The sequence below is a fragment of the Copadichromis virginalis genome, linkage group LG19 (genome assembly GCF_057382275.1).
Source record: "Copadichromis virginalis isolate Kocher_CV1m ecotype Utaka linkage group LG19, C_Virginalis_male_GT1.1, whole genome shotgun sequence".
Lineage (NCBI taxonomy): Eukaryota > Metazoa > Chordata > Actinopteri > Cichliformes > Cichlidae > Copadichromis > Copadichromis virginalis.
In genome coordinates, this window is record NC_140636.1 from 8,952,509 (window position 1) to 8,975,473 (window position 22,965).

At 41.5% G+C, this 22,965-nt stretch overlaps 1 protein-coding gene across 2 annotated transcripts in view; it reads right to left on the reverse strand.

The window, feature by feature from the left end:
• arhgap5 (Rho GTPase activating protein 5) overlaps positions 1-21,932 on the reverse strand; it is a 57,921-nt gene extending 35,989 nt beyond the window's left edge. Inside the window, exons 1-3 of one of the 2 annotated variants that reach the window (XM_085440667.1) lie at positions 21,681-21,932; positions 13,017-16,960; positions 8,415-8,568 (exon numbers count right to left, since the gene is read on the reverse strand). In XM_085440667.1, the coding sequence (XP_085296793.1) occupies positions 8,415-8,568; positions 13,017-16,751 (3,889 nt within the window). In that variant the 5' untranslated portion in view covers positions 16,752-16,960; positions 21,681-21,932. Of the gene's footprint in view, positions 1-8,414; positions 8,569-13,016; positions 16,961-21,648 lie in introns of both variants that reach the window. The other variant, XM_085440666.1, reaches the window with a different exon arrangement.
• Positions 21,933-22,965: the final 1,033 nt, after the last annotated feature.

Sequence of the window (22,965 nt, forward strand, 5' to 3'; positions counted from 1 at the left end):
GAACTGGTGCACACTGGAGCCTGGAGCATGTGTGTTTTTGCCATGTTAAAATACCAAGATGTCAGCATTTTAGGTTAACAAAGAGCATTTTGGAGGAAGAAAATGTGCAAGCCGGTGTTTCGCCATGTAAAATATGAAGAATTTGCATCAGCATCCAGCATCAGCGAGTACTCAGAGTTAATTATTGACCGCTGTGGTATATATATATTGGTAAAATGGTTTCAGGGTGGCTTATTAAAAGAGAGCTTAAAATGGCAGCAGTAGCTTTTAATTGAGCTGTTTTAAAGTTTGAAAATAGCTTCATTTTAATGCCACTAAAAAGTCTGCAATTTAACTGGAATGACGGCAAACTCAAAGGCAGTGCTCGTGTCATCCTCTAGGACAGCTGGACCGAGTGACTCTCTTTGAACAGATCTGTCTTCTGTAAGCTGCTGAGACGCTCGGCCGCCTGAGACTCTGCTGAATGATACCCGACGCACCGCATGTGTTGCTGAAGCAGTCATTTTTCAAAAGCTACTACTGCTGTCTGAATATCTGTGAGTTCACTTCTTCCACAGTGAAGGGTTGTCGAGTGCGTGGGTGTAAACTTTAAGAAGTACCTCACGCTCTCTCCTCTTACTATTCATTCTCGCCTTCCTTTAAAAGCCCCATTTTGTGCAGTCTTCTTTAAAACGTTTTAGCTTTCATTTCTTTTCCACAGCACTTTTCTCTCAGGTGTATTATCAGGTCGCTGCAGCTCTGACCCTTCGCCTCCTCCCTACTGAATGCTAGCAGGACCTGAACTTCTCAGGGGGCTGCAGACTCAGTGTACGTCATTCTGGATAACAGAGTATAATGCTGAAAAGGGTACAGACTACAGATATAAGCGAAACTCTGTACTGACTGCAGCCAACTGAAAGCCTGATCCCTTGACTGCTGCATTTTGGAGACATGTACGGTCAGGGCCTTTTTGTGCACTGCAAAGGCTACACACACTTGCACACTAAAGAGAACGGCCAGGCAGAAGCACATTTACACTTTGGGAAACAGACAAACAAACTCGCCTTCAGTTAAATTCTCATATACAAATATTCCTTCATTTTCACTAACACAATATTTGGGATCTTTGGCCTTGCAAAAAAAATATATGCGCATGATGAACAGCCAAAGAGTCCAGAGTGGTCTCAGAAGGCAAATCTGACAGCTGGTAAACTGCAAAATGAAGGATTGGGAATTGGTTTATAAATCCTAATTTAAATACTAAAAAAGAAAAAGCTCAGCAAAGTGTTTCAAGTTGACTTAACGGTGAAGCTGTAAGTGGGAAACTAACACTTTTCATCTATTTGCTTCTAATTATCTGCCGTTCTAATGTGGCCTTGTTGTCAGCTAATGGCAAACAAAACAAAGAGCTGACAAAAGTGGGCGTCGAGCAGCCCATGCATCTATTATAAAGATGTTTTAACGGGCTTTAGACATTTCCATTTAACACAATGGAACATAAACAAAATTGTAACACCGCAGATTTATACCTTAAGGATGATGACAGATTGTCATCACAGCTGTGCGACATCATGTGGTGACAGTTTCAAATCCTGTAATAGTCCAATGAAAATCCCTATCTGGAGCAAACTGTCCCAATATAAAGCTCTTATTAGACAAAGGAAAATATACCAGTTCTGATATGTTTGCAATAAATTCTGTCTTCAGATCTTTCTATGCTGTTTTTTAATTACATACCTCACACAGAAGAACATCAGTACATGCGTCCCTGAAGAAAAATCATGTAAAAAAACAAAAACAAGTCTTGAAAACCACAGGACAGTGACAAGCAACAAAAGGATCTGTCACTGAAACAGGACCTAATTGTATCAACTATCTGTTGCAATAGATGGTTTAAGATTTTATTAAGTCAAGGACAATGCTTTTTTTAGGCATTTCTTAATTAAATGTAAAGGATACTTTAAATTGTCCTTTTAATAGATGGTATAAGATCCCATATTATGGATGAGACGCCAGTAAAAACTTCTCAGGGTTTTTCTCTTAAATTCTCACTTTAAGAGTGTTATGGCACACTGATACAGGAAGCTTCAGAAACCTTGAAGCCTTTGGTTCATTATTTCTGAATCTAAAAACCTTTATGGGTTCCTGGGGCCCTTGGGATGCCTCTCAGTTGTATTCTTATTAGAATGTGGTGACTGGAGCACACAAAAAGGGATAACAAGCAGATCTCTCCTTGCAGGAAACAGAGGCAGCAAGTGCAGAGCAAACATCATCCTTATTTAATGCAGGCACTTTATCTGAGTTCCTTTAAGAGTTCTTTGGCACTGCACATTACCACAGAAAACTTTTTGACACATCACACTTAATTAGATGATTTCTACAAAACAAGCATGTAGAGCTGACGGCATGAAACTTCAGAAAAGGCTCCGCATTAAATCTAGCAGGTCGGGTAGAGTGCGTGTATGAACCACGCGATACAGCCTTAACATTACACAAACCCACTGAATAAATGTCACCCACAGAATCACATCTTTCAGTCACATTTACAGCCACGCTCTGTCTCACACACACACTTTTTTTTTTCTCTCACAGACACACAAAGTCACAGCTTTTCCACTCACACGTTCTGTTCTGAAACCACAGGCACCACAAATAGCCATCATCACCTCTCTGCCTCTGTGCCTCTTGTCTGGCAGCTTATTACATGTAGTTAAACTCAGCCATCCAGCAGTCACCCCCACCCCCAAAGAGAGTACAGCTCCATCCTCCATGCTAGAACCCAAAATCAGAAAGCGACCGTCCTTGGTGTGTAACTATTATCCAGGAACATGTTGAGTTTAGATTGATTGACTGAGTAATTTTCTGGAGAGGCCATGAGTTCGTTTGTATATGAGCAAAAGTAAATTATGTTTTGTTTTTTTAATAACAGACATCTCCTAAGGTGGTAAATTAAATATCTTTAAAGTCTCAGATAACTAAAGCATAATGACAGAGAATGTATATAATAGTTACCAGTGCTACTGTGTGGTTGGTCGGTTCATTATTTAGTCATTTAGAAATACAACTGAAAAAAAGACTACCATCATGAGATCCAAGAGACCTTTAAATTGTTAGTTACAAGTAGATACTTCTTTTTCTGAAATTCTGAACTTCCGGGGGTTTTTTTAGACAGAAAAAGAAAGAAAAAAAGAGGGAAAACAGTGCATTTTTTAATCTAAACAGAAACACTGGAAAAAGTGTTGAACGTCTATATTAGTTGAAAACAATTTAACCATTTTTAAATGTTTGCTAGACAGAACTTAAAAAGAAAGAAACTAACTAATAACTAAATACTTAATCAAAAAGTATGCACACAGGATGCCCAAGCTGACCACACATCAATTTAGATATACTGGAGACATGTATAAGGTAAACAAGTATGATAGCTTTAGTTTGTACTCTGAATATCCTAATAAAGTTCCTTTCAAGTCGATGAAACACTACTAAAACAGGACCACCATAAACAGGAGGAGTACTTTTAGACTTTCACCCCCATTAATGTGAAAAGTGGCTGGTGTCTGGAGGAAAACCAACAATAACACAATATCACAGTGAGGTTTTAATGATTCCCACTTGGAGCTTGTCAGCTCAGGAGTCAGGAGTCAGATGGAGCAGCAGCTCTGGAGCTGGCACACATTCAGACTCTTACTTAAGCAGACATTAACAGGGTGGATCATTGCTGACGAGGGGGTATGAAACCATTTTTGCAATAAAGGAGGGTCTTTTTAAATCTGTACTATTACGCCAACACCCACAGTCATTCTCGAACGACTCCACCCGCTCAACTATAAACTAAACAGTCATACAGTATGTTTTAACCTCAAGGCATCTAATGAGGCAAACAGGCTACATACTAAATCCCTAAACTCCTCTCTAACATCGAATTGCAAAATTGTTCTTAAACTGTCTAGATACCAAACATCTTATACAGCAGGAGGCTTGAAAGAAAGAAAGAAAGAAAGAAAGAAAGAAAGAAAGAAAGAAAGAAAGAAAGAAAGAAAGAAAGAAAGAAAGAAAGAAAGAAAGAAAGAAAGAAAGAAAGAAAGAAAGAAAGAAAGAAAGAAAGAAAGAAAGAAAGAAAGAAAGAAAGGCACAAAGATGTTCTGGCTGTATGTGTTAAGAAACGATAGTCCAGAAAAAGGAGGGATGGGAAAAGCTGTTAAATCCACCAACCGTCTGGACTTAGAGGGCTTCACAGCACTGGCCATGAAATCTCCAACACACCACTGTCAGCTGGCAGGAGTCTGCACGCACACACACTCACACGCACACACAAGCAGCCCTGGGATTAATCCTGCATTTGGTTGGCATCCACCAGCAGGCTCATGTAGATCCAGCTGAATATCAAAACATATTCGGAAGGGATTTTTCAGGACAGGAATTAACAGCCGCAGAACCTAAAAGAGCTCAGATAAAAACACTACCTCCAAAGTAGGACCAACGGCTTTTTCACACGCAATGATTACTGTTAGGAACACGGGGAAATACCTCCTTTTAATGTACATACTATAGATTAGCTACACATATGACTGTAGATGGAGAAAAATGCAAAAGAAGGTGCTCTCAGTTTAATGTACTGAAGCCGCTTTAATGTCAAAATCTAGAGCGTTTCAACATTGACACAGTGATAAAGACACTTCAAAGTTTGAAAACAGAACTGACCTTGGATGCTTGAGGTTAACAAACAGGATAAAACATTTCTGGGGAAGACGTCCCAGTAATTTAGAGACTTGGGGGAAAGTTTTTTTGAGGTCATTCAGCAAGAGACTCTTTCACTTCTTAGAGTTCATTCAAAGCACTAAACACGGAAAAGTACTAGCCCATGTGTAAATACATAATGCAACAAACCTATAAAATATGAAACTTGTTTGAAATATTCATTTCAGTGGTCAGAAGGAAAAGACTCACACTTGGGCTAACTGCAAGGGGGCTTTAAAAGCACAGGAAAAATCTTACTCCTTGTGAGGCTAAATATGGACAACCAGGCTGTAATCAATCAGCGCACACAAACCTTTAAAATGGTCAGAGTTTAAAGGACTGTATAAATATGTGTCCATGACTTCACAGAGGAATCTCCCCAAACTATGGGAGAGGCTTTCTTCACGACAGCTGGGAAGGACGCCAGGCGCATACACAGCATGCACTGGGGCTCGTGTCACCAGCTGAACCTACACATGTCCAGACAGGTCGCCTTTCTTATCTTACACTTTCATTTAGACACGCTGATTCCTACAAGAGTGGCTGCTAGTGCTGCGCGATACTTCAAATATTATTATCGAACCAATACCAAGTAGATGCATGGTGTATACATGGTACAGACTAGAGCAGGGCGATATGACCAAAAATATTTATCACGATATACATTTGAAAATTTGCGATAACGATATAACTGACGATATAATTGACACTAGACAAAATACTTTACAACTCCACAACTTTATTAGTGCAAAAAGAAAAAAAAACGATGTATTTTCACTTAAACAAGCAGCTGTTTTTTTATATCCATTAAGTTATATAAAAATTTAACAGTGCAAATGCAAATTCCTCGCTGACAGTTGAACCAAAAGGCATTTCCAGTGGAAACTAGCTGACATATCCTCAGCATAACCATGTATAATAGCCACAAAACTTAAAAAGAGGTTATACACACACAATACGGTAATATTATGTTGAAGCATAGTACATAGCACTCCGCGAGGCTCCTGCCTACGATAGCCGTAATGCTCCGACAAGCCATCAAGCGGTGCGGCTTCGTAGCTTAGCAAAGTCGTACTAAAACATTTGACAGATTTTCAAGCGCCGTGTACATAAAATCGTTTCAAGGTCAATAAACACAACCAGAATTCATACATAAGGCACACGGGATTATAAGGGGCACTGTCGATTTTCAGAAAAATCAAAGGATTGATTTTAAGTGTGCCGTGTTTTCCAAACAACACGGTAATAATGACAGCCCGCTAACATGCTCTACCAAAAATAGTGCTTTGTTGTGTATCTGACGGACGAAAGCTAAACCAGTTCCACACCACTGAAGTTGCAGCATTTTTACAAACCAATTCTGGTTCATCTGTTTCATTCAACGATCTGCTTTCGCCCTTCTCATTCTCCATCGCCGCCATGCTTTTTCCGCCATGTGCGTATTAGGGCTGCCACAAACGATTATTTTGATAGTCGACTAGTCACCGATTATTTTTGCGATTAGTCGACTAATCAGATCATGCATCCATTGGACGTACAACTACAGCTTATTGCGCCAGCATGCATCTGCTCTTATATAACTATCATTAGCTTACAGCTTTAAGTGTTTAAGGTATGTGCTAACTAAAAATAAAGACAAGATAACAGTTTATTGAAGTTTAATGAAATTTGCAGATTATTCATTGGAGTTTAATAAACTCAGCCGTCTGCTCCTTGCTATCTAAAATATAACAGGACACCGGAGTATATTCTCGAGCATCTCACACTTCTGATAATCAGCTGTCTGCTTGACGTTTATTCAGCTGTGTAAAAACTATAACTTTAACCTCAGCCAAACCGATTTACTCAGGAACAAATAAAATACTGAAAAAAGCCAAACAATAACATTTTTAAGTTATCTAAGGCAACGTTCACACTGCAGGTCTTGATGCTCAATTCCGATTTTTTTTTTAATCAAATCCGATTTTTTTTGTCTGCTTGTTCACACTACAAACAAAATGTGACAGCAAACGTGCTCTAGTGTGAACGCTCAAAGCGCAAAAGAAGACGTCACACACAACGCGCTCTTGTTAGACCCAGAGCAAACAATATTGTTTGACTGATGGCCCTTAATATAAAGACTTCGGATTTTACGTTTCCCAATTTTTGCTTTAAGTTATTTTGTTATTTACATAATAATGTAAATAACATTATAATTGGCGTCTGTCTCGTGTCAGTGACGTAAAAGACAGATTTAATGCGACATGACCATTCAAACAGCAGTCGCTTTCAAAAACATCGGATATGTATCGGATTCAGTACCACATACGAAAGTGACCCAGATCAGATTTGAAAATATCGGATTTGTGCCGTTCACACTGTCATACCATGATCAGATATGGGTCACATAGGGTCACAGCTTCTTCTTCTTCGGGGTTTAACGGCAGCTGGCATCCTTGTACATGCAGTGCTGCCATCTTCTGTTTCAGTCCGTTATTACACTCTTAAATCCTGCTACTTATTCCTGCGTCTTTTGGGATCTTAAAAGCTTCAAATGACGCGTCGACTATTTAATCAGTCGACAACGATTTTGATAGGCGACGTAATCGTGACTAGTCGACTAATCGTGGCAGCCCTACTGCGTATGAAAACAAAAGCACTGCGCATGCACGTTTTACCTATGAACAGTATGATATGGCCCAGTCCTAAAACAAAGTATAGATTTTATTCTGCTGGTACTGATTCAATCAAATATCAGCCTCGGTATCGATACTATTGATATTTGCATCGATCAGCCCATCGGTCACTAGCAGCTGCTGCTTCAGATGTAACCACAGACTTTTGGGATTGGGTAGTTGACAGGTTTTAGGGGGGCTTTTGAGAGCAGTTGGCTTGTAAAAGTTATTTTCCACTGATTCAAAATGAACAAAATGAACCTTTGACCATGAGGCTGACTGACTGCAGTGAGTCAGTATTTCTATTTATCGTTGAACCTAATGACCATTTTAAGTAGTGATGAACGAGTATAACCATTTCCCTATTAATCAACGAACTTAATCTCAACAAAGATATGTAAATATAATGAAAAGCAGCACATCTTCACATTACAGCAGCGGCAAATACTTAACCTTGTTTTTGTTACACCAATTATTTGAGACACAACAAAATTGAATAACCCAAACACACTCTACCAGTCACTGTGCAATCAAACATTTTTCACATCTGCAATTATCCGTGCATGTTCTTACCGGTAACATCTCATTTTCTTTTCTCCTTTCTTAAGCAAGGCTAATTAATGGATTGCACGTACTGGTGTACATTTCTCCACTGCCATTCCTTAATCAGTTTTTTGATCTCGGTAATCTTTCACCATCTTATTTGTAATCATTCCAGCAGCGCTTTGGCAAGAAATCAAATGCCACGCCAATAAAGCATATTCAATTTAAGTTAACTTGTATTGACTGGCAGGCTGGCTGACATCCCACCATATATCACTGCACCTCCCCCATTCTCTCCATGCTTCATCCTGCTCAATTACTCATTTGAAATCAGTGCCTGAAAAACACATACACACCTTGCAAGAGTTCTAAAACAACCCAAAAAATAAAATAAAAAAGAAAATATCATTGCAAAATGACATAAAAGAGGTAGAAAATGAAAGAACAGAGGGAATTATAGGAATTAAGGGAAAGAAAAAATAGAGAAAACGCATGACTCACCTGTGCGTTCTATGTAGTCGACACATTTCTCGATGAAAAGTGGGATGGGGCGATCCGGGGTTACTAGGTTCTGCAAGGGAACGCCAAAGTAGTTGCTCTCCCAGGTTCTTCGAGTGGGTGGGTACAGCGGTTTGGGGGGCTTGGAGGATTTCGGCTAAGATAGCAAATAAAAGAATGAAAAACAGAGATGAGATGGCAAAGATCACAGGGTGTATGAAGATAATTGAATGCAAAATAAAATAAATAAATAGAAAAAATAGTAGTGGTTGAGGAAGGAATGATGGGGGAGAAGAGAGGATAATAAATAAGAGCAAGTTGAGAAAAGAGGAGGAATTCAATAGAAGAAAAGAGGAAGCAGAGAGGAAAATGAAAACATGGAGAAGTGAACAAAAGGTTTAAAAAAGAGATTGAAGACAAGGGGTGGAAAAATAAAATGGAAAAACAGTAGGAACAAAACCGGGAAAATGACATAAAAAAACAGTAAAGGAATGAAGGGGCAATTGAGAAATAGACACCAGGGACAACAAAGATGGAGGAGGAGAGAGGGTGAAGAGGAGGCAGAACATTATCACAGGAGAAAAGGTGGAGGAGGAGGAGGGTAATCGGGGAATAGATCAGAAAGAAAATTAGTGGGATGAAGGGCATTCGAGTGGGAGACAGCATGTAGAAGAAGACAAGGAACACCAAAGATAAAAACAAGAGACAAAACAAGTCATTCAGACTGAAGCTGGGATGTGTAACAAGGTGCAACGTTAGCTTTGATTTCCCACACTCTTCTGCTCTTCAAAGTGTTGTCATGCCTACAGCAGTTCGAGATTCACTCTAATTGGCCAGAATGGTGACTAAACACCTTCCGTTTTGTACTTCCTGGTCTGGCTTTCGCTCTCCTCTCTGATTATTTAAGATGGTTTGAATATTCCAACAATTCCCTTTTATGATGCCCATGTAGCGCCGGTGGCTCTTCCTCTACTGATTTGCACTTTATTATCTGATCTGTGCTTCCATGGTTGCTGACTTGCTCTGAAGCATTTTTGTGTGTTTTGTCTGTGCAAATAGTCTTGAGAGCTTGAAAAAAAAAACCCTCAACTTCTTTAGGTTTTTTTTGAAGATGTTTCAAGACGTTTTTGTTTCCAAGGTGTAATAAAAAAAGTGTGGGTCATTCAAGTTATCAGCCAACAGGTGAAACAACTGTGAGACATTGCCCTACCTCACCATCAAGTGAGTCACTGAGGTCACCTGAGGCAAGGTGTGAATGGGGGTTGCAACACAGGGGAAGGCATCACAGGACTGCACTGTAGATGATTGATAGCTACTGTCGCAAGCCACCACCTCTGTTCAGTGATGGTCGCTAAAAGTAGGTGTAGATTTCCACCTTTGCCCCTCTTTCAAACCATCTGTTTTCTCTATTCAAAAAGTGAACACAAAGGTGTGTTCTTTCTCCTTTAAGCAGACATGTACAGCTGTTCTGTTGAGGTGGCTCTCCTATGATGTGCTATGCGTTTGTGGAGTGGCTGTTTGGTCTCTCATATGTAGTTGTCTGAGCACTCCTCACTGCACCGCACCACATACACTATGCTGTTTAACTTGAGGAGGACAGCCCCCACTAGGGGTTTACTGGAACATCTCCATTAGATGTTCTAAAAATGTAGAAGTCCCTTGGGAAGAGAGGCGAAACATCTTCCAAAAAACCCCTAAACAAGTCCAGTTGCAGGGCTCTAGAGTGCGACCAATTTGGTCGCAAATGCGACCAAATTTCTCCATGGTGCGACTAATAAAAAATACTTGGTTGCACCGGTGCGACCAAGTAAAAAAAATACTTGGTCGCACCGGTGTAACCAAGTATTTTCTCGGAAAAAAAGTTTCAGCAACCCTGAAAGTCTCCGTGTGTTCAACAACAGACACACATTATGCCCATGTCGTGTTCTAAACCAATCAGAGATACTCAGAGGCGGGGACCTCTGTGATTGGCCGTGGTCCAGATATTCCTGCAGACCTACTTGTGTTTACGTTTGAAAGTGCGGGCAGATAGAGAAGGGTGAGTAGCCCAGGTCAGAAGTGTATGAATTTGGTATTGAGAAAATATGAAAAGAACAATTGATAACTTTTTCGTTAAGTTAAGGCCTGATCAGTCCAAAATTCTGAGCCAGCGCTCTCCGTTTTTGTCAAACACTGGTCCGGAGGCGGCATCAGAAAATGAGCCACATACGATCGACTCCCAGCCGGAGTCCACTGAAAGTAAAAGTGAGAAAATGTATAAATTTCGAATCGAGTGGCTTGACCAGTTTCCCTGGCTAAGATACAGCCAAGCTGACAATATGATGCACTGCATTTATTGTCGCGAGTGTGGAAAGACCATGGCCGGCAACACAGCATTTGTCACTGTTGCTAATACGTTTCGAATTGAAACGCTGAAAAAGCATACAGCATCGAGAAGACACATTATATGCCACGATAAATGCTCTGCCAAAATGTCCCCGCTCCCCACTGCCTTTCAGCGGCAGGCAGGAGTAAACAGGTCATCGGAGGAGGCCGAGATGATCATTAAGTTTAACATCGCCTACAATATTGCAAAAGAAGAAGTTCCGTTTACTAAGTTCAAGTCAGAAATAACTCTTCACAAGAAAAATGGCTTGGACATAAACCCCACATACAGCAATGATGTTGCGTGCGCCCAGTTTATAGGCGTAATCGCTGACACACTGAAAAAAAAAGACCTCAGTGGAAATTGCGAACAGTACATACATGGCCTTCCTGATCGATGGAGACACAGACATCGCCACAAAAGAATGTGTCATTGTGTACGCTCGTATCTTGCAAAAAGGAAGACCAGCGAATATACTGATTGGACACATTGAGGTCCAGCATGCCCATGCCCAAGGTAAGCCATGTCATGTCACGTAGCCTATGTATATCCCTGGGGCAGGGATAGCTCAGTAGGTAAAGTGGTCGCCCCATGATCGGAAGGTCGGCGGTTCGAATCCACTTAACGGCTACCCTGAGGTACCCCTGAGCAAGGTACCGTCCCTACACACTGCTCCCCGGGCTCCTGCTTAGTGGGCTGCCCACTGCTTCACTGAGTGAATGGGTCAAATGCAGAGAAAAACAAGTAATTTCCCCATGGGGATCAATAAAGTATCCATTATTATTATTATTATTATATGATTAATAATATTACGTCGTGTTACTGAATTAACCATATCTAGCATATTCTTATCATTAAAAATTAAACATAGCAATAATACATGAATATAGAAACTCAAACTGAAAAAGACTGCATTGTAAACTCTTGATCTGATAAGTAAATGTTTTTTTTTTTTATTTGTTTAGGAATTTATGCTGCCTCAAAGAAAGCATTTGCTGCTCTTGGGGACCAGTGCAGTAACTGGTTGGATAAAATCATTGCTATGGGGGCTGATGGAGCTGCTGTTAATTTGGGCAGCAAAGGGGGTGTCAAGTTAATCATTTTGAAAGGTTGTTAGTTAATCATTTACAAATCAAAAAAACGTGAACATGTAAAACTGCGCTGTTAAGTAATGCAGTTAAAAAATTTGGGTACGCCTAACTTTTGTGCTTGTACGCCTAAATTTTGTGCTGGTGCGCCTAAATTTTATTTTTAGGCGCACCAGCGCAACCATGGCAAAAAGTTAGTCTAGAGCCCTGAGTTGCCTTCTTTTCAAGACTACAAACCTCTTCAATCAAAAGCAGATGTCCCTGCTTAAGAATTTTTTTAAATGACAATGTTTGTTTTAACAGTTCTCAAACATGTCTGCAGAATATTTATCCACTCTGATCACCTAAAATTTACTTTGGAACACAAAATGACATTAACAGTACCTCCATTTCCCGCCTGTAATATATCACAAATAGCGCTATACCTGTAAGTAATTAACTAGGAATTTATATTCTGAAGTCTGTTCATGTGTGGGCGTGAGCATGCATTGCATACTAATGCATGCTTTTAACTTCATTTTAAACACGACTGTTTGATTTGTGCATGCGTGATTTTAAAATTTTCAGCTTTTCACCACAATAAAATGTTGCTCTAACAGTAATAATGTGCACAAAGCATTTTCTTCTTGGTTCTAGGGAACACACCATGTCTGGATGTCGTCAGAAGTTTCAGGCAAGCCTTTAAAGAGCTGTCAAAGACACAGTCTTTGCTCTGAAATTATACAGACACCAACTGTCTTTAACAGTGTGTCTTTTATCAAGCACCTTTATTGCTTGTCTAGGGCCTGCAAGGTGTGGAGGCTCATAAACTACTTTAGCAATGGGGCCAATCAATAAATTATCAAATTAGTTTGTTCTCCAGATGAGTCTCAGGCCAACAAAATTCGCTCACACCCACACACATCTGCTCACCCCTTACTATATGCAGTCTTTTCTGTGCTCATTTACCCATGCACTCTATCAGTCTCTCGCTCTCTCCCATTTTCAGTGCAATAAAATGCTATTTCACTCATTCTCAGACAGAAAAAAAATCTTTTGTTTGACCTCCCTGTTCTGTAAAGTATTTTCAAAGCATCTTATTTCCAAAAAAAAAAGGAAACAAAATAAATGTGATTCTTCAAAAGTCAATCTATCATAACAGACAAGTCTCACCTTCTTGGATTCTTTTGGCGTCTTGGGCGTCTTCTTCTTTTTCAGCTTCTTGTCCTCCTGCTCTGGGTCGGAGGTGATTGCAGGATTATCAATCCCACCCTTCCAAGGGTCGACAGGAGAGAGCAGCGGGTCCTCCTCGCTGCCCCGATGGGCTCTTCTGTTTTTCTTTTTCTGAGTGGCCGGGCCAGTCTCCTCTCCATCACTGTCCGAGTGGAATCGTCTTTGGTAGGCTTTCGTCTTGCTGAAAAGGATTTTTGAGCGATCTTTATATTTTGATGGCCGCCTTGCAGCCTGGGATTTCCGATCAAACCCATTCTCTTCCTCTCCTCCTCCGTGGAGAATGTGTAACCCACCAAAAGAGTTCTTTATTTTGATCAGGCGGTTGTGTGCATCTTCAGGCACAGCATATATGTCATCATTGTGGAAGCCCCTGGGTCTAAGCAGGGTGTCCACAGGGTCTGCATAGTTGTCTGATGGCTCCACATCTTCAGTGTGCATCACTGGGGCACGTGGCATTCTTCGATTACTTCGCATACCAGCTTCAATGGTTTTGAGCAGGTTGGGGTCCAGCTTTTTAACATTAGGCCTGGGGAGCACTGGTTTGGGCCGGACGGGTGGAGGCACTTTGTGGTTGCGTTCATGGTCTCCGACAGGTGTGCTATGGACTGGGTACTCATTGCCCTCGAGGTCGATCCTGTATTTAGCCCGCTCACTGGGTGTGGGGAGAAGCTGAACATCATCGCCTATTGGACTATAAGGTGGAGGGGCCTCATTGTCATCGTCGGACTCTGGGTAGTAAGTGTTGTAAGCTGGGGAGTGGCTATGGGGAGAGGTGGGAAAGACATCCTCACTGGCTCCTGTGGTGCACTCACGTGACGAGCTGTCAAACAGGAAGCAGCTCTCAATGTTAGGCTTCTTCTCTAGCACTTCATTGAAAAAAGGGGTGAAAACCTCAGTCTGTCGATGATACTGGGACAGCGAGTAGAGGGCCGTAAACTTGGCAGCAATCTCTGTGGCAATGTGCTCCCCCTCGGTCATCAACTCCTTGATGGCATCATTCTCAAAGAAATCCGCCTGGCTGTCTGTGATTGCCACCATCTGCACGGGGATTACATCCTGGACTTCTGCCAGGAAGGCTCGCAGGGTCGCCATGGAAGCTTTGCGTTTGGCAGAGTAGACCAAAATGTAGCCATGCACTAGTTCATCTTTACGAACACCAATGGCAGAGTGGTAGGAGAGGACGGTGACCTGGATCCTCCTCCTGCTGTCCCCTATGATCTTATCCAGTATCAGTGTGTTGCTCTGACCAGGCTGTCCAGCGCTACAGCAATGCGAGTCTAGAAACGGCGAGAGGATGAGGTCAACGCTGAAGGGATCCCAGCACATGGCGCACATGACTATTCTAAGGTCCATCTCTGACATGTCTTTGATACATGGCAGTGGGGCCAAGACCTCAAAGCTATGCTTTAGCCCCTCCAGCACTGCTCTGAGACCCTGCTTAATTTGGAACTCAGTGAATTTGCGAGGAAAGGCTCCGGAGGGGATGTCGACAAAGGTGCACTGCAATTTGTTTGCCAGCTGCTGACCCTGGTGCCTCAAGATGGGTATGTTTTTACAAACACTGTCTCTCTGATTTGCCAGGATGAGAATAAAAGGGAGCGGCTGAGCAAATCTATCTCGCCGACTCTGTGCTATCTCCGCCCTTATCCTGCCTATGCAATCGCCAATAGAGTTAAGCGACTCTATTGAGTTGAACACACAAAAGCAGCCGTGTGGCTTAAAAGTGGTGACCCATGTGTGGCTGAAGAGCAAAGTGGAGTTGACGTCCACAGGAAGAAGCTCCAGTTCATAGATTTTACCATCTAGAGTGTACTCATCGTCTGTAGACTGAGCTCGGATCTCATTGGCTAGGTCCTGTGAGAGACCCTCCTTTCCCAGGAGGCAGAGGTTTATTTTATCGATGTTGGCACTGTTATAGTAAAGATTAGAGCGTCCGTGGTCGAGCTGTACCAGCCTGTTTGCTAAAACTTGCTCCACTTTCAGATCCACACAGTTCTGCCCGCTCAGGCATGTCTCCTTAGTGGGATGATAAACAAACCCAATGTGTTTGAGGAGGAGCGACTCTCTATCTGGGGCAAGTTTCTGCAGTGCTCTGTATCTGGGCTCCTCATTCAGCACACTGTGAATTTCACTCATCTTGTCACAGCTGGGGGTTGCATTCAGGTCCAAGTCATAGAATAACTCGGCGTGCTCGAAAAGCATTTCCTGAAAATCCTCTTTAGCCCTTTCAACTATTTCCTGCTGGTGCCTACAGTAAACATCCCTCCTATCTGATTCCGTGATGTACTTGTAGGCCTCATCCTCCATGACAAAGCACATGACTTCCTCCCAAGGCTGCCCTGGAGTGATAAAATGAACCCTCTCCAATGTCTTCTTGAACCTCTCTTTCATTTCCCCCCTCCTCTTCTCAGACAGAAGATGCTGGACGTGATTATGGTAAATTCTCTCACCGTCCGGTGTATCAAGAAGGTCAAAGGGTATCCTACGGTCACTGTTATCAATATGGTCCGTCTCGTCCCACGGTGTATTTTCCAGTATCACAAACCAGTACTGGAAATCAGACCTGTTCCGGATCACACTCTGTGCCTCGGGCCATGAAAGGTGTTCAATCTCGTCCAGGTTATTGAGGATGTTGTTAAGGGTTTTCGGTAGCGTCGTCAGATACTCCTCCCTTCTCCTCTTAATGTGCTCCTGTTTCAGTTGTGCAATGTGCTTTGTGAACATGTTGCGGGCCTTCTTGGTGCCCTCCAAGGTAATGAACTCATAATAGTCAGACTGCCCCTTTAGATTATTCATCACAGTTTTCCAAGTGATGTGATAATCTCTAACTGAGTGTACCATCAATTTCTCAAATCTATCTGTTGCTGAGGCAACAAGCTGACGTTGGATTTTATAGGCCTCCAGGTATGGCACAGTTTTTGGCTTCCCTCTTGTTTTATCCAGCTGCTGGATTAGGGCGTTGAAGCAAAGCTCTGTGTTGACATTGGAGCGTGCTGACGTTTCAATTAGCATCAGGTTCTTCTTACTGGCAACAAAGCCCTGCAGGTCCCTCAGGTACTGGTCTACACACTCATCACATTTCGTGGCAGCAACAACAATAGGCTTCTTTGACTTGACAATTTGAGAGTAAAGGCTATTGACAAATTTCATTTGGTCATCAAACTTCCTGTTGCAACCCTTACTAACATCAATGCACAACAAAAAGGCATCGATGTTTAGCTTCCCATCAGGCATTTGCTTCTGATCAAAGTCCTGCTCCAAGCCCAGCTGGTCTGTGCAGATGTACATAAGCTTCTCTGCTGACTGGAGCTTGGTTGCTGCTGCCCGCTTTGTGTATGGCTGCAAGTTCGTACTCCGATGCGGAAGAAACGTCTGGTCATCGATGAACTCCGTTTGTTCAATGATTTGGATTTTATAGTCCAATCCCTCATCCCCTCGATGCGACACCTCTCCCCAGTACAAGAAGTGGTCGTTGTTAACTACACGACCACCAAAGTCTATCGTGCTGAGCACCGAGGTGTGCTCCGAGTAGTAGTTGTCTGCATCTGGACGCACATATCGGTTGCATAGGCAGGACTTCCCCACGCCACAATTTCCCTTCTCTTTCTCCGTCCCCGAGAGGCCAACCACGCTGACGGCGAATGTTGGGGGGCGTGCATCCTTGTTCTTGGCCATTATATCCCCCCACTCATTGCTAAACTAGTTACTCTCAGGAAGAAAAGGTCATGATATCATCCCAGGTCTGCTTGTCAGTGATACAGAGATGCATTCATTTTCATTTTCCCTGGTTCCAGTGAATGCTCTTCTCCGTATATATCTCGGTTTCTATCCTGGATCTTATTCAAGCTGGGATAGAGCAGCCCACGGCTCCTTTTATCACCTGCCTGCAAGATATGGAATTCAAAATTAGGAGAAGATACAAGCAAATCAAACAAATCCACATTTTCAGCCTTCTGTTGTACTTACTATAAAAAATATAAGCAGCTTCTATTTGTCTACATCATGCTCTGGAACACACATGGACATGTAAATTGTGAAGCAATAAAAGAAAATCATACATGTTCATCTAAAATTAGATTGTGTTAACAAAAAATGAGGTAAAATACACTTTATCATATTTGAATAGGGAAAAAAAGCTCACTCGTGGGTTTGAGGAGGTTTTAGTCAGCCCTTTTATGTGTAAATAATAAACTACACTGGTTTAAAAACCCTACTACAATAGGTTTATAATGTAAAAATGTGATGCAAAGGCCTACAACAATTTTGAAAGTGAAAAAGGGAAAACTTTGTTATCAAAACTGCAATATCAAAATGGCATTCTAGGAAGACAACAACCAAAGTGTGACAGCAACATTTATATAAGAGAGGGAGAGTAGTACAGTCACGGAGGGCTCAGCAATGTCACTCTTCCCGTTGCTGAGAAAAATAAGTGCTTTCAACCAATTTGTGCCGAGGCAGAATAAAAATGGCATGCAACTCCAGCCCTTTGATAGCCACTGACCTAGAAATGATTTACTTTACTCTGAGAAAGAAACAGAAAATAAATCAGTTCTCAGATTTGTTACCATTACCAGCACAAACCAGCCTTGCATAATTAAGAGTAAATGTATAATCCTGATTACTTTGCTTGCTGTTGTCACAATAGATTTTGCCTGATATTCCGGTTCTGACTATTAATCCTGATTATAACTGTTGACTATTTGACTAGCAGCATTAACAAGCAAGTGAAACTAAACATTTCACTGTCGACAATCAGGATAATCAGCAATTCCTGATTGAATAAACAGAAAATGCCTACACGTGATTGACCGGGCAATCTTTCTGTAAATATTATCTAAATTAACACGGTCAAATACAGCTGAAACCTTCCATGACCTTACTCGAGGCTGATAAGTGATAGCTGCAGAGACAATTAGAGTCACTGTTGTTTTTACAGAACAGTTGCAATCAGTCAGTGAATCTGCCTGCGTGTGCTGGAATTTCTACATGCAGAACGACGGCATGCTGAGCCTGAGAAACTGCACCAGAGCAGAAATCTGGTTTGCTGACATAAAATGACGAGGTTTCCCCTGACTCTTCACAGAGACCAAGGTGATGATGTCACCTGGCTGTAAACTGGCTCATGTCAAATGACAAAAAAGATTTTAAAAGGCTCACCTTCCAAGAATCCTTTTTGGATAGACTACAAGCCAAACCTAACTTACAAACCAAACTTAAGCATAAACTGGAAGAAACTGGCTTAATGATAGAAAATGTGCTTTAAACTGCATGGTCTTTATATCTCAAAACCACCCAGATAGTCTGTCAGGTTTACAAACCTATGTACTATATGCTACAACATGCTACTGTGCCACACCTGACTGTAGTAGCAGTCAGATAGAAGTATATACGAGCTTATAGATATTTTGAAGGCAGAAATTATAATTATTCTATGTATTTTTTTCCTGTCTTTCTAACTGACTTATTGCTGATCCTGCTTTTAGTGCCACATTAACTGACTGATCATAGGCTATATCCAGTTTGTCTCCCCAGCAGCCAAAACAAGCCTAAATATAGAAATGACAATAAACATCAAACTAAGGCCATCTACTGACTGATGACACTCCACCCAGGAATACATATGGAATCTTCACCTGGTTACTAACTTAAACAATCAGTTACAAACTGCAAAATCTACTCGTGTGGATTTGAAAATTAATCACTGCAATGCTACATTCCTGGCACCTCAGTGTTTGAGATCTGTCACCCAAATTCCAGCATCTGCTTTGCATTAATTTCAGATGATATCAAAGCTGTCAATCCACAAGGTCAATATGAATGAATAAGTGCCACACATGAGAAACAGTGGCAGTAATGGGCAATTAGCTTCACACTGAAGACAACCAGAAGGGGTGGGTGATGGTTTTATTATTGCAAACAGCCAACGCTAGAGCCTAAACTGCATTTATGCTGCACTAATAGCTAAAAGTAGCCGTGTGCATCATGATTAGTCCATTCACTGTGAGGCTGCAGGGGGGGGATTAAGGTATCACTTGGCAAGCTGGTTTTAGAGATGACTAAATGCTGTTAAGCCCTGAAACACAGCAGAACACACTGCCAATGATGATAAACCTTTTAAAGTTACACTGGCTGGAATTTGTCAGTAGAATTAAACTTTTTATTGCTTTATTTATTTAGTATTATTATTCCATCCTAAGTCTGTGGTGCTATACCAGAGAAGGGTGTGCCAATCATTTAAAATGAGGCACAACTAGTTTCTTCTGACCTGGGTACAGACAGCTCTCCTCCCACAAGAAGTGAAGAATCAGAACTCAGAAGCAAAACAGAAACCACTTCCTAAAAGGTAGCGTGAGCTCCCTGTTAGAGGAGGAACTGACTCCCCCAAGTATTGAATCTTGTCCTCCACACTAAGGACTAGTTTACTGCTACAGCCTAACTCCCAGAATTTCTGAATTTCAACTTTTTAAAACCATTCATCATCTGCCATCATCAGAAGAACTACAGTTGATATAAAGCACCAATTTATTAGGCGCATAACGTCCACCACAGAATGCTACAAAAGATCTACCACATCCAGAAATAATCAGTATCAAAAGGAAACTCGTCACTGTGACACTGATCAAAATCTAAAAATTTGACTCCAAGTGTCAGAGTATGCAGTGGTGTTTCCCGTAAAGTGCCTTCCTTGTAAGACGCTCATTCTTTAAAAACTGTGTCACCCTCCTCCAAAGTCAGGTACAGACCTGAACCTGGGCGTCACTCATCTGACTTCCCCCTCCCTGGGGGTATGAATGATGTAAGAACAACAGTTTATAGGCCAAATGACACAATCACCCCCCCTCATCACTCGCAGGGCTTGTCAGTGCTAGTGCCTTTATGCAGTCTGTAGAAGCCAATGCTAGCTATGAATATTTGCCAGTATATTAGCATAATGCCAATACCAATATCCATTTTTTCCTGGGAGCAATGCAGACAAAACTGCAAACCCTTCCAGACTAGCCTATCCATGAATATCAATTCTAACAGAAAAGGAAATGTTAAAATGATAAAGACGGGAACTCCACTTTACCATTCTTTCTACCAAATCCCTACAGGTTTCACACTATGACACAATACATATATTATTTTGATATCTTCTAAGGAAAGACTAGGATTTATTTGACTTTTCAGACCACTGTTAATAACCGGATCGTTAGCTTTTCTCCAAAAAGGCCATCTAAGAGAAAAAGCTGAAGAGAAAAACCTGAAACACACTGACACAGACGACAGTGATGGACATAAGAGCCCCATCACATCATTTAGTGAACCCTTATGGTTTTATGGACACTGAAAAGACACAGTAGCACATTCTAAGTGGAAACAACAAAGAACCTAATTGCCATTATCAACACAAATGGGTCCCACTAATAACTGATGCTTTTAAAAATAAAGAAAAATCTCTGTAACTCAGCATTAGGGCAGTTTTTTTTTTGCAGCGAGGTCTGCAAAAAAGGGAGGAAGCATTATGATGGGGTCTTGGATAAAAGCCGGACTGCCCCTTTAATGAGAGTTTGGGAAAGGGGCAAAGGGAGAAGCAGCAGCCTGAGTCGATGCAAATGGCATGCAGAGCTGCTGCAGCAGGACAAACCCACTGACCTGCCTGCGTATTGTGAGGCACCGAAGGGGGGAAAGGCGTTAAAAAGCACCTAATGACATATGTGGTTACAACTCTTCAGCACCGCTGAGACGTTAAGGGTGTGTATGTGTAAACACACCCTCGTTAATGTCGGGAAAATTCAATAATCTGCCCAGCGGCACTCCTGGATGTGACCCTCCACTCAGCCCTCCGTCCCCTCGAGCTAATGTTAGCAGGACATTAACGCAGAAAATCCAGCAACTTCCAAAAGCACTCAAAAACAATTAAATGACCTATTAATGCGAGGCGGGCGTGAAGGCTATAAACTCAGACGACAGCTGCGATTTTTTCCCTACTCCGTGATTACTTCAAATTTTCTGCTTTAACATATGTGTAACAGTGTTATAAAGCCAACTGAAAACGGGTGGGTATCACATAAAACATCAAAGTAGTCTAGAAAAGAGGAGTGAGAGTGAGTTAGAGGAGTTAACGTGAATTAGTTATGCTGGAATTAAAACCAGCAGACCTTTATATTAAGTTAATGCGTCAATCCTTCGAGGCTAATGCTGGGAGCCCCGGGAACTGATAGGGCGGTTATGTATCTACCCTAGAGAGAAAAGGCGATACCCGGCTCGGCCTGCCTTGGCCCTGATACTGCTCCAGGAGAGGAAAAACCCACCTTTCCCAATCCTACAAGCTAGCATTAGCCGAACACTGTTAGCCTAGCATGCCAGGAGGATGAGTTAGCTAGTGGCTAATGTTAGCAACAGCCTCACATTGGGAAGACTTATTAAAATTACAACCTTGGCTGATTTAACAAGCCCGTCTCACGTCCCCATCCCAGGTTCTTTTGACTCGGGATGGCGCAGTGGTGCGGGCACCCTTCACCCACAAAAAAGGAGTGCTAGTTTAGCTAATGAAGTACCAATCCCAGTCCAAATACATTCCCCTACCCACCTAATAACATGGTCGCTCCCAGATCCACATACCACGGAGAAGAGGAGAAAGCATTCCCACATTAAAAGGCAATCAAAACTCTTTTCACAATCCACAATCCGTGGTCACTGGCGACTTCCCCAAAATCCGAAGTCAGTTTTAGTTGAAGGTGTAGTCCACTGTAGTCCTACAAGCCCGGTTAGCCCGTATTTTAGTGTATTTTGGTGCTGTTAGTGTGGTATGCGTTGAAAGCCGAAACCTGGCTCTGTATGCTCCCTCCCCTCTCAGCAGCACAGCCAGGCAGTAATGGCGACTTTCTCTCTCTCTTCCACTCCCTCTGCTGACACTATGTCGCTCTACCTTTCCCGTTCTCTCTCTTGCTCTCTCCACTGATCCACCTGACTCTCTCTCTCTCTTATGCCACATTAATAATATGTAACATGAGGTGTAAAATCAATTTCACTGGCATGCAAAAGAGCACAGAGTAAGTTAAAGGTACCCATTGGAAACTGGAATTCTTGTGTTCAAAGCTAATTCATTCAGTTTTATATTATTATGAACAGAATTTTAAGAAACGACCACCATTACCTCGTGTTAACAATTAATTTATGTAAATGTTTAGGATTTTATCAAATGAGATTATAATACCATAATAATATTATTAGTACCAAATTGTCCCATGAGATGGGTCAACCAAGCTAGTCAGTAAGCCTTTGTGTTAACATTGGTGGCTAATCTTGAGGAAAAGGTGACAAAGCTAAAAAGAAATAAGAACAGCAGTATACCAAAAATATATTTTAACACACCCACCGGTAAAATGCTTCCCCCTGGTGGTAAACGTTTTAGTTCAAATCTATAGGGGTGATTACAAAAAGTATCTTTAAATTTCTAAACTTAGCTTTAATAAAATGTTAAACATGCACAGATTTTAACACAACATATGGAAAATATGATTACACTAACAACAAAAATTTTTTAAGACTTTCATTTTGAAAGGAGAAATGTGCAAATATGAAGCTATTTGCATCAGACTAATGATATCATTTAAAGCTAAGTTATCAATAGCTTTATCAATTGCTTTCTTAATTCACAATAACACAACTGGTAAAACAAGCTGATCAGCTTCGATTTCCTTTGTTCCATAAAAAGGCAAGTATAAAATAGCATCACACCTGACTCTTCATGTCAAATTGAATCTTGATTTTTGTTTTTTATCATCCTTCTCATATTTTTTGCCTTTAAATTGTCCACTGAGTTCTGTGTTGCTTCTATGTTGCAAGTTTCATCTTTTTCTTTTGTTTTATGTTGAGTTTCTCAACTTCACCTGTCACATCTGTT